The sequence below is a fragment of the Pteropus vampyrus genome, unplaced genomic scaffold (genome assembly GCF_000151845.1).
Source record: "Pteropus vampyrus isolate Shadow unplaced genomic scaffold, Pvam_2.0 Scaffold4, whole genome shotgun sequence".
Classification (NCBI taxonomy): Eukaryota; Metazoa; Chordata; class Mammalia; order Chiroptera; family Pteropodidae; genus Pteropus; species Pteropus vampyrus.
This window is the reverse complement of record NW_011888785.1, coordinates 8420513-8436327: the sequence shown is the minus strand read 5'-3', so window position 1 is coordinate 8436327 and position 15815 is coordinate 8420513. Positions and strand designations below refer to the sequence as shown.

At 31.5% G+C, this 15815-nt stretch overlaps 1 protein-coding gene across 11 annotated transcripts in view; it reads left to right on the top strand.

The window, feature by feature from the left end:
- Window positions 1-15815, top strand: part of PHF14 (PHD finger protein 14) — a 178882-nt gene that overhangs the window by 1464 nt on the left and 161603 nt on the right. For 10 of the 11 annotated variants that reach the window (XM_023532940.1, XM_023532945.1, XM_023532939.1 and 7 more), the window contains exons 3-4: window positions 6714-7492; window positions 13719-13863. In XM_023532940.1, the coding sequence (XP_023388708.1) occupies window positions 6714-7492; window positions 13719-13863 (924 nt within the window). The remainder of the gene's footprint in view (window positions 1-6713; window positions 7493-13718; window positions 13864-15815) is intronic. The other variant, XM_023532952.1, reaches the window with a different exon arrangement.

The following is a 15815-nucleotide window of genomic DNA, read 5'->3' as shown; positions in this document are numbered from 1 at the left end:
GATTCTTCTCTTTTAAGATCACTTGGCACCCTTAGAGGAGAGTTTTGCTTTTTGCGTATTCACTCTCTTACCAGAATAAAACTGACCGCATAAAAAAGTTGTTCTGTGTGTTAGGTGCTGGACCTTGTGGATTGGGCTTTTCAAAAATCTCTTGAGATGTAAAACATGTATGCTCGCTCTTTATATTTTGTGATTTTAAAAATAATTGTGAATATATGGAAAACAAAAGTATGGTCTTCCTTTCTATCTTTTGTTCATTATACCTCATATGTATGAATACATAAAAAGTTTTAATTGAAAATTAGAAATAGATACAAATTATATTTAAATATTTTATGTAACAAATACTAAGACATGAACAATATAAATTATAATTCTGCCATTTTTAATGGAAATTTAAACAAAGTGAGAAATGAAATCTCTTCTAGTTGTGTTCCTTTAACATTTTTAAAATATTATTCTAGAAGGTTTTCTATGCTTAGTCATATCTCCTTTCTGGTTTTCCTTTTTTTTTTTTTTCCTGGGGATGATAGGAAGGAATGAAGTTAGGTTGTGTTGTGTTGCTATTATTACTTTTAGTAGCATCAACAGTCAGAAGTCACTTGGTGATTTAATAAGAACTTTTTGTCTCCATAAGCTCATTTAATTTTTATAATAACTCAGTGAAGGAGATATTATTTTACAGATAACTTGCATGAAGTCACTCAGGCCATAGTGGATGTAATCCATGTCTCTCGATTCCAAAATGCACTATCTTTTTACTGCTTAGATCCTAGAGTATAACCTTGAACTAAAACTATTTGGATGTTGTGACTAATTGAGGTCACTCAAGCAATCAAAAGTTATTTATCTTGATTAATTGCTTTATAACCTTTGCTTCTTAGTTGTTTTATCTTTTATTTAGTTGTTTGATAATTCTAAAGGGAAAGGAAAAGATAAAATCCAAACCTACTTTGGTTTTCTTGGTGAAACTTTGGCAGATAAGAATATTCTTGTTTAGAATGTTTTGGTTTGTTATGGTCCAGGTTGTAAACTGTAACAAAAATAGTTGGGTCTCAGAAATTATGACTTATTTGAATACCATTATAGGAAAAACTCCAAAACTTAATTTTTTTATGTATTCCATAGTTATTTTGTGACAATAAATACTGATTTGTAGATTTTTTTTCTTTTTGCTTATTGAAATGGAGTTATTCACAGGTATAACTTTTCTTTAAACGGGTTAAAACAATTTAATGGTACAAACTACTTTCTCAAAATAATTTATGGTATCATGCTAAGTAGAGATTCCTGACCTTGTTAAATCTTAATCAGAGTTGACGGGAATTATCTATTTGTGGTAAGTAATAGGATGAGTTTTGTTAGGCTGATAGATTTTTTTTTAATGTCTCCTAAAAGCTCTAAAAATATATATACTTTCCGTTCCCTCTTTTCATAGCACCTAGTTGGTTGACTTTCAGTCTACTTCCCTGGCACCGGGGGAACTTAAATTTGTGACCCACGGTCAAACTTTATCTATATATTCTTGATATGTTATTGTAAATGAGAGTGCAGTAGAAAATTATTTTTTAAAAAAATAGTTCATAATCAGTAGAAACTGAATGATATTTTCTGCTCTTGGTTAAGGTGCATTAGTGTTTCCCATAGCTGAGATGTTGGCTTACTCTAAATTACCGGTGTTTGCTATTTGAATCTTTTCTCTTCTCTGCCTGATATAACTGGACTTTTATAAGAAATAAGACATTAGACTTGTCACTGGTTTTCAAACATGTTGAAGTTGTGGAATCCCAACCCTACTTATTGGTGGGAGATTAAACTGAAAGTGGAGTAGTAGCTGAACATCTGTTTGATCATAGCGTCTTTCAAAACAATCTCTAGAAATGATTCACAGAATGAACTACTGAATTCCTTAGAACTTAATGTTAAAGTGGTAAGATTGGTTGGCCTCAATTTTTTATCTGGATTCTGTGCATCAATTTCTTCTGATCCTTATTTTGAAATCTGAAATTCTGACTACGAAACTTCATATTTTTGTTTGGCATGAAGACTAAATATAGACAATTCTGAAAGGTTATTTGAGGCCCTTCAGATAAACAGTTTTGTTCACATGCTTCTCAGATGATAAAATCAAAACAGATAAATATTGCTCAAATATTATCTGCCAATAAGATTGGCAAGTGATTATTGACAGTTAATAATTTATAAGCCTCTACCATTAGAAAATTATGAAGTGAAAAATAGATTATCTTTTATCTCTAATGTGAAAGTAGAGCTAAATTTCTACTTTTGATTAAGGACAGTCAATAAATATATTTTAAAATTAATAAGTCCTAAAATGGAATATAAGTGTATTAGAATTATGGTAATAACTACCAGAAGAACCATATTTAGAAACGTAGGTAGAACCACATAAAATTATCAGTTTTTCTAGGTATAAAAGTCATATTGGCAATTTCATGGGTTGGCCTAATTAAAGTGGTTATATTTGAGCCTTGGACTTAGGATTAGGGCTAGGATAGATTATATTTAGTAATCTACTATATAAATGGAATATTTTTGCAGATAATTACATGTATTACTTTTAATAAAAAGACAAAATAGCAGTGCAGTGTTCCCCAACCCTCAGCCAAAATCAGATGGTTAACTTTAGATCTTAGTTTAGTTAGGTGAAATTGTCAGAAAATAATTTAACTGGAAGAGTCAAACTGAGACTTTGATTTGGTAGTATTTTGTGCTTAATCTGAATTTTACGTGGATCAAGACATGTTCTTGACCATCTGTAGTTTTGTTTGTTTAAAAGCACTTTTCTGGGTGTTACGGCGAATTCACAAAGAAATACTGATGGTAATAGAATTAAATAAAATAATGGATAGATGATACAAGGCATGATTGATCACTTAATGCAGTTCAAGTCTTTCAAAGGACACAGGATTGATCTAGGAGAATTCATTGAGAAAAGATGAGCTAGAAACTGAGAGAAAAGCAATCCAGGTGGGGGAAAGTATGGAGGCTGGAAAATGTCATTTGTTAATCCTGGATCAAGACTGAATGAAAGAATAGTAGAAGAGATGGGAAAGTAGAATGAGGTCACATTGAGGCCTTATTTGGTAGGCCAGGGTTTCTCAGTCTCAACACAGTTGACATTTCGTGTGGACATTCTCTGTTGTGGAGACCTGTCTTGTGTGTTGTAGGATGTTCAGCAGCATCCCAGTCTTCTGCTTACTAAATACCAGTAGTATCTTCCCTACCTAGCTTCCTTCCCTACCACTACCCTTTCAAGGCAACCTTATCTCTAGACACTGCCAAGATAGCCTCTGTGGGACAAAATCCTCACAGTTAGAACTGGAGGGTGAGTTGTGTTGTCTGATTGATTTTTTTTTTAAAGAGATATACAGGATTAGTTAAAACGGCCACAAGCTGATAACTGAATAACCAGTAGACTGGAGATGTCTATTATCTATTGTGTATATTTATAATACTGATCACTGTTGTACTAGATTAATGAACAGAAAAATTGAATAATTAAATAATTGGGGTTGATGAACAAAGATGATTCTTTATATTGCATAGCTAACATAAAACTCTGATTTAAATCATACTTTTTTTAAAAAAATTTTATATTTGTTTAATATTTATCATGGGGAAAACTTAAGCATTGAATATTGTGAAGGAATTCTTGAAGGTTGGTTTTTTAAAATTCTATAACTGAAAAATTTCTTACCTGTCTGTTAGTTGAAATAGCTGTTGCTTAGAGATTTTGATATAGTGTGTGTTTAAGAAAAGCTACCTTTTGTTTAACTGAATAAGGAAGTAGAGATTTCAATTTTAAAGATTATTTTTTTCTAGTTTAAAATTTTTTACAGTATTTGAAGTATCTGGCTTATTTCTCTATTCTATTTAGTCATTCCTTTTCCTTTTTTTTTTTTTTAAGGGCATAAGAGTGATGGATTTGGAACTTGGCACAGAGTCATTGTTTGAATTTGTCATAATGGGAAATTTTTCTTTGCAGCCTACAAAAATATAATTATAGACAGCCAAGCACTCTTCATTTTCTCATTGTCATTGTTACCAAGTTATGCTTGGAACTAAATACTGTTTATCTCCATCCCTCAAGTGCATATGTACCAAAAAGAAGTCATGACTAATCAGATGAAGAAGTTATTTTTCAGAGATCAAAGAAAAATAAAGTTTGATATATTCTTGGTGCTGACAGTTGAAGTATGGCTAATGTGTTGTATTTGGAGAATGAAGGGTTGGATAACCCTCTAGGATTTAGATTTGTGGAAAAATCTCACATTCTGTAGTGATATGTTAACAAATGTAAAGCATTTAAATCTTAAAAAAATTTTTTTTTATTTAGGCATGATTACAAAGAGTATCAATTTCCCTCTACTTTGAAAAATAATTAATTGATTGATATGGCGACAATAACCAAAACAAATTTGCAAAAATTCTTGACATAATGTAAAATTTACCAAGTAATAGCAAAGTTGGATTGGTCTCAGTTTTGTTCAAGTAATCATATTTGTATCCCAGTTATTCTTACTTTGTGTCTGTTGTTATGTTCTTATTGGTAAAATTATTAGGAGTACTTTTTATGTACTTCTACAAAGGCGTCTAGTGTTCAGGGGAAAAAAGCACCTCTTCTCCATCTCCTAGTTCTCTTGATTATGGCATTGCTGGAAGATGTTCCAATTTTCTGCATTCGGTGTGCACAGAGATCCTTTTTTGTCTTAGAAGTTTTTAGTTAAGTCTACTTATTATTTATTAGATCCTTATATAAAAATATCCAGAAATAATTAATATTTTTTACCCGAGGTAGTTTTTCTTGGTAGATTGGGTTTCATTGATGTGAGTGGCATAAAAAAGTTATAATTTTCTTAATGATTTGTAGAGCTATTGGACTAAAGTCACCTGTTTGTGATTGATATTGAGTCCTACACTTTTTGAAATCTAAGAAGCTTACAAATCCAAAGGTATTTCCTAAATTTGGCACAAACTGATTTGATAGTAAAACCTGACTGGAACGGATAGGAATTTATTTGTAGTGTTTATATATCATACTTATAAATATTCATACTGTTTACTGCTGAAATAATGTTTTTGCTTATAGGATAGTATATATAGACCTCACTGGAGGTGTTAGTGTGATATAGTGTGCATATACTATTCTATTTTTCAAAAAATTTTTAAAAATCTAAGTTCTGAAACATATCTGATTCCAAAAATATCAGATTAGGAATTATTGACACATATGGTGTTGCTCTTGTGTCCTGTGCAAGATTGTTTAGGATGCAAGTGTTTTTTCACAACAGTCCTGAATAAGCTGTGCATGGCAATCTTGAGATTGACAATGATTTATTTTATAAGGTCAATCAATATCTGCTAAATGTTCGTTGTTTTTTTTTTTTTTTTTTAATCAGCCATTTGTAAAGGATTTCTAAGATATTTTAAATACCAGGTACTAATTACGGACAACTTTCTTTCATTTACTGCCCAGTTACTTACAGAAGCTAAGTCTGCTTGAGTTAACAGAAATTAAAATGGTATGGAAACATGGACTTTTTTCACCATTTATTATTACCCTTCTTGGTTATACATAGGTGCAAAAAAATTCATCATCCTACAGATTTTACTATTGGTGTTGGCCATGACCTGACTCTGATTGGTTTGTTTTCTACTTTTTTCGGTTCCCCTTCTTTTTTTTCTCTTCCCCTTTGTCTCTTCAGATATTTTAGAGTTTTATTTATTTGTTTAGGTGTAAAGAAGATTAGAGAGAATTAGAAGGTTACTGAGTAGCTTTGGGCTAAGAGGGCCAGTGTTGCCCTAGGTAGGAATGAAAGAATCTTGCTAGAAAGCTTATCATCCTGCATGAACTCTTTAATACCCTTAGCCTATCTTTTTAATGAATACCGTGGTTGCTTATTTCCAAGATGGATTTTTAAAAAATTGATTAATTTATTTCATTGTAGGGGCTGTAGCAGTTACTGCATAGAATTTTTGAAAGTTTAGGTGATTCTTTTATTGATATGAACAGTATCTTAATCAGGAAAATTGAGAATTTCTCTTGCCACTTCCATTTTTCTGTGCCATTGCTATTGTCTCCTCCTAACTGTGTATTTAGTACTCCTAAAATTGATTGGCATATTAGGGGTGTGGTACAAATTGGTTGTCATAAATATCTATGCCCATTTTTGCTGGGTAAAGTATGAATTAAATGAAACAAAGTTTTTTGGGCCAGATTTTTCTTGTTCTGAATGTGACTCTGTGCTTATAATTCCATATAGTTTATGAAAGGAAGATGTAAGAAAAGAATTTGATGGGTAGTATATTATCATTATGTTAAAGTCAAGTGCCCAATTTAAAAGAAATCACATTTACTTTTAGAGAAAAAAAATTGCCTCTACGGTATCAAATATAGCATGAACTACATATAGGACACAAATTGTGCTTCTCTTTTTAAAGCATACATTAATTTAGAGTTACATATTTTCATCTTCATTAGTGCTATATTGAACTAAAACCATTATACCAGTGTCATTGATTTATTATTTAATTAGGTTGGGAATGTCTACCATTCTTTGACTTAAATTTGTTTATATTTTTTTGAAAGTTATTCACAAATTTTGGTGGTTTCATTTGTGTCAGCGTTGTGTGTGTGTGTGTGTATGTATATACATATGTGTGGTTTTTTTTTCTCATATTTTCAACAGATTCTGAAGGGAGTGGTAATGGAAGTGAAGATCCCTCAAAGGACAGTGGAGAAGGTTCCTGTAGTGATTCTGAAGAAAATATTTTAGAGGAAGAACTGAACGAAGATACTAAAGTTAAAGAAGAACAACTTAAAAATTCTGCAGAGGAAGAAATACTGTCATCAGAAAAACAGTTAATTAAAATAGAAAAGAAGGAAGAAGAAGAGAATGGAGAAAGATCTAGAAAGAAAAAGGAGAAAGACAAGGAAAAAGAAAAGGAGCGAGAGAAGGAGAAAGAGAAGGAGAAAGAAAAAGCGACAGTATCTGATAATGTAGCTGCTTCTGCTGCTGCTACCACACCAGCCATAAGTCCTCCTGCCGTTAACACATCTCCTTCAGTCCCCACTACAACTACTACAGAGGAACAAGTCAGCGAGCCAAAAAAGTGGAATCTTCGTCGAAATCGACCACTTTTGGATTTTGTATCTATGGAAGAACTGAATGACATGGATGACTATGACAGTGAAGATGACAATGATTGGCGACCTACTGTAGTAAAGAGGAAGGGAAGATCAGCATCTCAGAAAGAAGGAAGTGACGGAGACAATGAAGATGATGAAGATGAGGGAAGTGGGAGTGATGAGGATGAGAATGATGAAGGCAATGATGAAGACCATAGTAGTCCTGCCAGTGAAGGGGGTTGCAAGAAGAAGAAGAGTAAAGTTCTTAGCAGAAACAGTGCTGATGATGAGGAACTGACCAATGATAGCCTGACACTATCTCAAAGCAAGAGTAATGAGGTAGATCAACCCAATTTTTATGATATCTGTCTGTCTGGGGAAAAGGGAATTCTGTAAACCATTCTACTCGTTATATTAAGTGGCTTCCTTGAAATCCTATTTATAGACAGCTATAGGAGCAAATAAGTGCCTTAATTGTAACATTTATTCACTTGGTCAGCCAACTTTTATTGAGTATCTGCTATTTGTCACCGTTCTCAAGGAACTCACAATCACCGTCCTCAAGGAGCTCACAGTCTAAATAGTTGAGAGATATTTTTATATCCATAGACTTGGGAAATGGTAGGGTTTTCTTTACCCCTTTCTGACCTCTTGCCCCATTGTTCATAGGACTGCTGAGTGGTACTAAGTGGATTATGAGAAAGGTCACCTTTCTTTCAACTTAGTTATATCTACATCCACATAAAAATTTAGACGTTTAGAATACTTAATGATTGTCTCAGACTTTTAGATGTTCATTTTGGAGGCTAATTCCTTTACAAGTTGTAGCACCCATCATCTGAATGGTCACCAGATCTTTGCTTTAAATGTGTGGGAGTAAATACGAACTATGTGTTTACATACATTTAGTGAATAAGTTCTCTCTACAAAGAAATGAAAACAAACAAACATTTCTATCATAAAACAAACATTTCTATCATAAAACTACAGTAATGACTCACTTCTTCCACTTGAAGTTCTACTGCCGAAAGTTAGGTTTATCCTTGGGGCCCGAGATGCAACATTCAAGACTCTTCAGTCAAATACATTTGTGTCTCTTTGTCTGTGTGTTTATGTATATGTTTTTCTTCAAAAGAAAGATTGAGTTGTCTTCTCACATGTAGGTGTATATGTTACATCACATGTAGAACTATAATAATTCTGTCATTTTCGTTAATGTGTTTACAGTCGCAAGAATTCACTTCTCACTTTACCAAGTATTTTTTTTTTCATATCATTGAAATAGGTTAAACTGGTTGAAAATTTTTTCTTTTATGCTTTTTTTTCTTTTACATTCTGCTTGTAAGTTTTATATAGCAGCGATTATCTTAAGTAAGTTTCACTTAAAAATTTGGTGATTTTTTTTTTTTTTTAACCAAGTAATATATAGTAGTCTGTTAGGGGTTATATGTTAGAGATGAAACAGCAGTTTATATTGTAGATTATAAACATTCTTTCACTTCTAATTTGCCCACTTTCATATGAAGAATATTGCTTGCCTCCAGTGCTATCCTAATTCTTATATTTAGGTAAAGGAAAGTTGTCATTGGAGTATAATATAATATTTATAATAGTGTAGCACAGACAGTTGCATATTCCCAATGCCAATTTATGGAAATAGAAGTATGGAAAATCCAGTTGTTCATATCTGATGTAGGCATGTATCCAGTTTATTTTATAGCACATGGTACTCAATCTATATTTACTGAATAAGTTTACCTTTGGCAACATTACTTCCTTTCTTCATTTTTATTAGCCCAACAGTCACAAAAGTAGGCTGGCTAACGATAGAATCACTGTGGGTTAGATTAATGCTGAGGTGTAGGGAGCACCTGCATGTTTAGAAATTTGCCCCATTAAATATGTACATTATCCATTTGTTAATAATCTGTAATACATAACATTTTGCTTAAGAGGTTGTCGACTATTTTTTATGATACATTTAGAGGCCATATGTGCTATTTAGTTTTTCCTACCAGAAGAGACTTTAATAAATAATGGGACATTATATTTAGGTTAACAGTCCTAACAGTCAAAGGAATGAGATTCCAGAGCATTTCTTGGAAAAGTGCCTTGTTTCTTCTTAAGTAGCTAAATTAATTCCTTTTGTTAATTTATGTTGTTTTCTTTTGCTCTACCTTATGTAGAAATGTAGAAGAACTTATAGGATAAGGTAATTTTCTCTTAATAATATTCTACCTGAATGCTTGATAACTTTTTTCCCCAAGACTATTATTCGCATTCTTCAATAATTTTTGATGATTTTAGTTCTATTTAAGTGTTACTCAAATTAGATACTCAGTTGTAAAAGATGATTGATTAAAGGTAATCCTTGTTGTCTTATAGTCAGTGTTTGTATCTTACTTTCCTGGTTATCTTAAGTAGTTATATCTTGCCAAATATTCGCTAGTTAATACATATGTATTTGATTATATTTTAAATTTTATTTTTCTCTGCTTTTACTTCAAGTTTTCAGATATTACTTTGTAGTAGAGATAGCTAAAAATGTGGCTTTAGAAATGCATTATATGATTATATTTGCTTTATAAGCAGATAAACTTTTTTCTTGGCTGCTATGTCAGGTGCTTTATAGGGAAATGATGTTGGGTATCATGTAAATGATACGTAGGAGCTTTAATAATTTTGAAATTTCTTAGGGGAATTTGTTATTTTTTTAGAGTAGGGGCCTTTTATAACTATTGGCTCTTCATGGCCTAAACATACCTATGTCACAGGCCTCGAAATACTCTGGAACAATGGTTCTCAAACATTTGGTTTCAGGACCCCTTTATATTCTTAAAAAAGTTATTGAGGATCCCAATGATTATTTGGATAGATTGTATCTATATTTACCATTTCAAATTAAAACTGAAATTAAAAAAAAAAAAAAAAACATATGGAAGCACACAAGTGGTCAGATCGATAATGCTATTCCATGTCATGTTACCTGTGGAAAACTTCACCTTACACCTGTGAGAAAGAGTGAAAAAGGCAAATAACCTTAGTATTATTATGAAAATAGCCTTTACCATGTGAACCTCCCTGAAAGGAGAGTTCCCAGACTATACCTTGAGAACTATTCTAGAATTGAGCCTTAGATAACTTGCATTTTCTGCATATGGGTACTTGCCTTTATCAATTATGACAATTTTTTGAATTTAATGAAGTTTGAATAGTCCCCTCAGAATATGGTTATGTGTCCTTTTCAAACTTTTATCTTGAAGCTTTGAGATCACTAAAGTTATCTTGCTTTTTAGTTTTCTGAAGTGAATTATTTGGGTAGGGCCATATAGCATTTTCAGAGAATGGTTCTCTCTTTCAGGAATTTGAAACTAGAGCTGTGGATGAGAATTAATATATGACAGAAAATCATATCAATAGAACTTTTCAGATGCAAGTTTTTTTTTTTTTTTTTTTTAAATAAAAGGCTGTGCTATGTTATATGGATTAGATATCTTGGCATGTGAGGAACTGGCAGTTGTCATCTGATTTGCTAAATAAAATGTAAACATTTTGCCAAAATTTATAAATAGCCAATTGTGTTTAGGGCTTCTTACTTATTAATCAATTGCCTTTTGACACAGTTCAAAATAAAACAAATTGCTCTAAAGCCTGAAATTACCTGAGGTTCTTGAGAATTTAACCTTAAAAATGCAGATGAAGAACCATTGGTCAAACTTCAAAGTATACTAATTTTTTCTTTTCTTTAGGCCAGTAGGATTCCTCTAATTCTGGTTTTAGGTGAAGTATGCTGGAATTTACTTCTGTTAAAAATATATAACTTAAATAGAATTTATCCCTATGAGTATATTATTTATAATCATCTCTGTGGAATACATATATAAATGAACACTAAATATATTTTAGACCCATGGAGAACATTGGGCAATATTATTTTTAGTATAAATATTACATCCCAAGGGAAAAATGAAATAATTTACTATAATTAATTTATTACTATAGTGTCCCATTTATTCTTATAATTACCATTAGATTCCTTGAAATTATTCTCTAATATTAAAATTATAGTCTAGGTGATATACTCTAGTACTGTTCAAAACCCACTTTCCCCATTTCTATTTTTCTGTAAAAATCGTACTTTCAAATGATATATTTTGTGGTAAAAACTTGATCTTCATTATTTTCTCCAGAAACTTGAAAAATGATATACAGCTTCAGAAATATGCTAATAAAATTGATATTAAATTCGCTTTTATATTCTGATCATAAGTGTGTTAAACTCATGTTTGATCTATTAAAGACAACTAGGAGCATAATTTTTTAAGAGAATATATTATTTATATTTTACCATTGAAACATAATCAGCCATTTGGTTGGATATTATTAGAGGGCTCTAGTTCCCCCATTTCTCTCTTTGCATTTCATTTCTAGCAAGATGTCTAATGATGGGAATCAGAGAGCCAGAAATACTAGTTAATTTTGTTTTCTCTACTTCTAAATGATAATATGTGTAGAGAAAAATTCGTGTAGAGATATAATTTAGTCACTATTTTTTTTTAGCAAAATGGATAAATAAGAAAACAATGGAATTAGAGCTACCTGTTGATGTTAATTTTTCTGATCCATCAAAATTTACTTGTTTCCCACATAGGTAAGCTTTTTTTCAAGGCCTAATTAGTTGTAATTCAACCAGAGAAATATTGTAGAGGCCATAAACAAGACTTGTTCATTAGGTCTTTTTCTAGCCTGTTTTTTTTTTAACCTATAGTATTTTATGAAGTCTTTTCTGGATTGACCATGGGAAATTGTTTAAAGTAGCTGTGCTCATTGAGGCTTATAACTTTTCTTTTGGGGTTTCAAGGAAGATTCCCCATTGTAATAAATGGTCAGCTTACGTTACTCTTCTCAAACCACCTAAAGAAGTACAGAGGAAAGCATGAGAATGAAGATTTATTGAGTACCTAGTATATCTCAGGAACATTCTTGCATATATTATCTTGTTAATTCTTACAACAACTCATGAGGTAGGTATTATTTTTATCACCTCATTTTACAAATGAGAAAACTGCAGCCTCAGGATTCAACAGCTATTAAATGAGAGCTGAGAAAGATCCCAAAGAATGTTTGACTTTTAAGTCAAATGCTGTTACATTTGAAGCATGGCTAATGGGATGAAAATCTGGACAAATTTTTATTTGCTCACTATCAAAATACTGTAAAACACGAACTTTCTTTTTTGGAAGTTTTTATCTTTATTTGCTTGCCATGTTCAAAGCCCTTAAACTACTTTGATTTTATAACAAAGAGAAGCAAAATGTAAAATTTTAAAGTGCCAGAATTCTTAAGAGAAATGGCATACCTCCTTGTTGACTTTTGCATTCTTTTTTGATTTGTTTTACAGATCAACTGCAAATTTAGATATATTACACAGAATATATTGATAGTGTTAATTGTGACATTCAGATGTCGTTCAAATGTCACAAATTGCTATTGAAATGATGACTAAATGTTACCTTTTGAAACTGGTCAGTTTAAAAGGATATAAAGATATAAAAAACATTATGAAACTATGTTTAACGAGTATATACTATGGAACTAATTTATTTTGTTTCTGATTATGGTTAGGGTCTTAAATGAAAATATGTAGACGCAAGTGCCATCTTTTATTATATATAATGCTAAGCCCAATCTGTTAAATATGACGAGAATCATTATCTTGTTAAATCATTTAAGATTTAAATTCATAACGCAGAAGGTTAAACTTAAAAGAAGCAAACTCTTGAAATTTTTCTTTAGATTTATCTAATAATATATCTTTCTCCTTTTATATTACTATTAGATAGGTATCTGTATTACTTTACACTAGACATTTATCGACATAAACCTAATAGAGTGCTCTAACTCTCTAGCAGCTAGTCAACTTGGGTCCTTTTTAGATAGCTTTCTGTACCTATTTACACAGATATACCTAGGTAGGCGCTCATGTATTCACCATCCAGTAGTTCATGATTCTGGAACTTCTGAATTCCCCTTAGACACTTAAGGATTATAAAGTCTGTAATTATGCTATTACGTACATATGTACATATTTGCTTATGTGTTATCTTAAATTGATTTCTTCTTGTTTAATATATGTGTGTCTTGTCTCCCCTAGGCAGGGTTATAAGTTTCCAAAGAGTAGGAGTCTAATGTTTTATACTTTATAAACCTCTGTATTGGATTAATAATTACTTGTAGGTTAATTTTTCCTTTCTCCTAGTTTAAGGGATCAGACTGTAATTCAATGTCAAAGCAGATGTAGAGTTGTTAGTTGCATGCTTGCTTTTTCATTTCCTAGAGAAGAGCGAGTATGGGACTTTCAGAGAAGTGAAAAAAATAAAAGGGCCCTTATAGGGTCCTTTGACAAAGGTGTACTTCCCAGATGTAGCCTACTCTGAAATTACTAACAGAATGGGGAATACAGCATAATTTTGGAAATGCATAAAATAATTTAAAGTGAGAATTTTATTTAGTAAAATTACTTTTTAATTTAAATATGTGATTTTCTGATATATTTTAATATTAGGACTCGCTGATTCTTGAGAAGAGTCAGAACTGGAGTTCTCAAAAAATGGACCATATTCTGATTTGCTGTGTTTGTCTTGGAGATAATAGCGAAGATGCTGATGAAATAATTCAGTGTGACAATTGTGGAATTACAGTCCATGAAGGTAATTTTGCTTTGTTTTGTGTCCTTTTTTGAAATGGCTGATTGACACTGCATTTGCATAAGTAAAATTAACCCTTTTACATTTGTAGTATTCCAAGATTTTTCTATATTTCATAATGTCTCAATTGATACTGAATCCTTAAAATATGATGGGTGTTATTTTTCAGATTATGTTAATTTTAAAGTCTACGACCATGCTACCCTGAGCAAGGCTGAACAGGGTCGGGCCTGGTTAGTACTTGAATGGTAAACCACCTAGGAAGACCGGGTGCTGTAGGTGTAAAAAGTAAAAAAATAAGGGATTGTAAACTGACAAGGTCCTTGCAGTCTGTGAGGTCAACCAAGGGGTTGCCTCACTTAAAAAAAACATGTTTTTTTAAAAACACTTTTAAAATTAAATGTATTGGAGATACATTCATTAATAAGATTACATAAGTTTCAAGTGTGTCATATTGTAATACATCATCTGTATATTGCATTGTGAACTCATCACCCAAAGTTTAGTCTTGTTTCATCAACATGTATTTAATCCCCTTTACCCTCTTCAACCTCTCTCCAAAATGTTTTAAAAATTAAAATAAAAATGTTATTATGTTGAAACCACAGTATTTATTTGATGGTCAGAGTTATGTTTTTTTCTTCATGGCATTATTTCTAGTTTTTAAATGAAATTTAGATGTAGAAAAAGTCTAGTATGTTAGTCCAGTAGAATATAATACAGTATTTAAAAAATTATACTCTAAGTCTAGTCTCTTATTTCATAGTTATTTTTAATTTTGAACTTGAAAGGAGAATTTATAGAGATCATCTTTTAAAATCTAAAATAAGAGTCACTGTAATATATTGAAAGTATTTTTTTCGATTATAATTTTTGAACCTTTTTTGTTACTTAATTTTTTTTTTACTTACAAATTTTTATTTGACATAATTTCAGACTTACAAAAAAATTATAGGAGTAATACAAAGAATTCCTTTATACTCTTCACTTCAATTTCCCAGTTGGTAATATTTTGCTATATTTGTTTTATCTTCTTGTATAATAGTTTTTATCTGACCTCTATGAGCGTAAACCCCCTCTATCCCTAAATACCTCATTGTATATTTTTAAGAAAAAGGGCATTCTCTTACATAACCAAATAATTATCAAAGTCAGGAAATCAGCACTGATAGAATATTGTTATATAATCTATCAACTGTATTCACATTTTACCAATTATCCCAATAATGTAAACTCTAGCAAATTAAATCCAGGATTATGCACTGCATTCAGTTGTCATGTCACTGAATGTTTAGTCACCTTTAATCTAGAACAGATACTGAGTCTTTATGTTTCATGATTGGAGCATTTTTGAAGAATAGAGGCCAGTTCTTTTATAGAACGTCCTTTATATTGGGTTTTTCTTACGTTTTCTCATGATTAGGTTCAGGTAGGTTATGTGCTTTTGGCAGGAATGCCACAGAAGTTATGTTGTGTTCTCAGTATATCACATTGGAAGCATATTATGTTTATTTGTCCAGTTGCTGGTTGATGTTTCTTTGATCACTTGATTGAGATTCGTTGAGTACTTTCTATGTGCTAGGCATTCGGTAGGTGTTAGGCATATAAATGAACAATATAGAAATTGCTGACCTCATGAAGCTTAATGTTTGGTAAGAGAGACAGGCAATGAAATAATGAAACAATAAATAAATATGTATCACATGGTGATCCGGACAATGGAGGAAAATAGATCAAGACAAGGAGTATTGTGAATGCTAAGGGTGGGGTGGTTGAATGGATAAGTTTATAAAAGGTGATAAGGAAAACTCCCTCTGATAAGGTAGTATTTGAGCAGTTACCTAGATGTTTTTAGAAAGAGCACTTTAAGAAGAGGTACCAGTGAGTGTAAAGATCTTGAAGTGGGAACATGCTTAGAGTGTTTTTATTAGAGATTAGTATGGCTAAAACTGAAT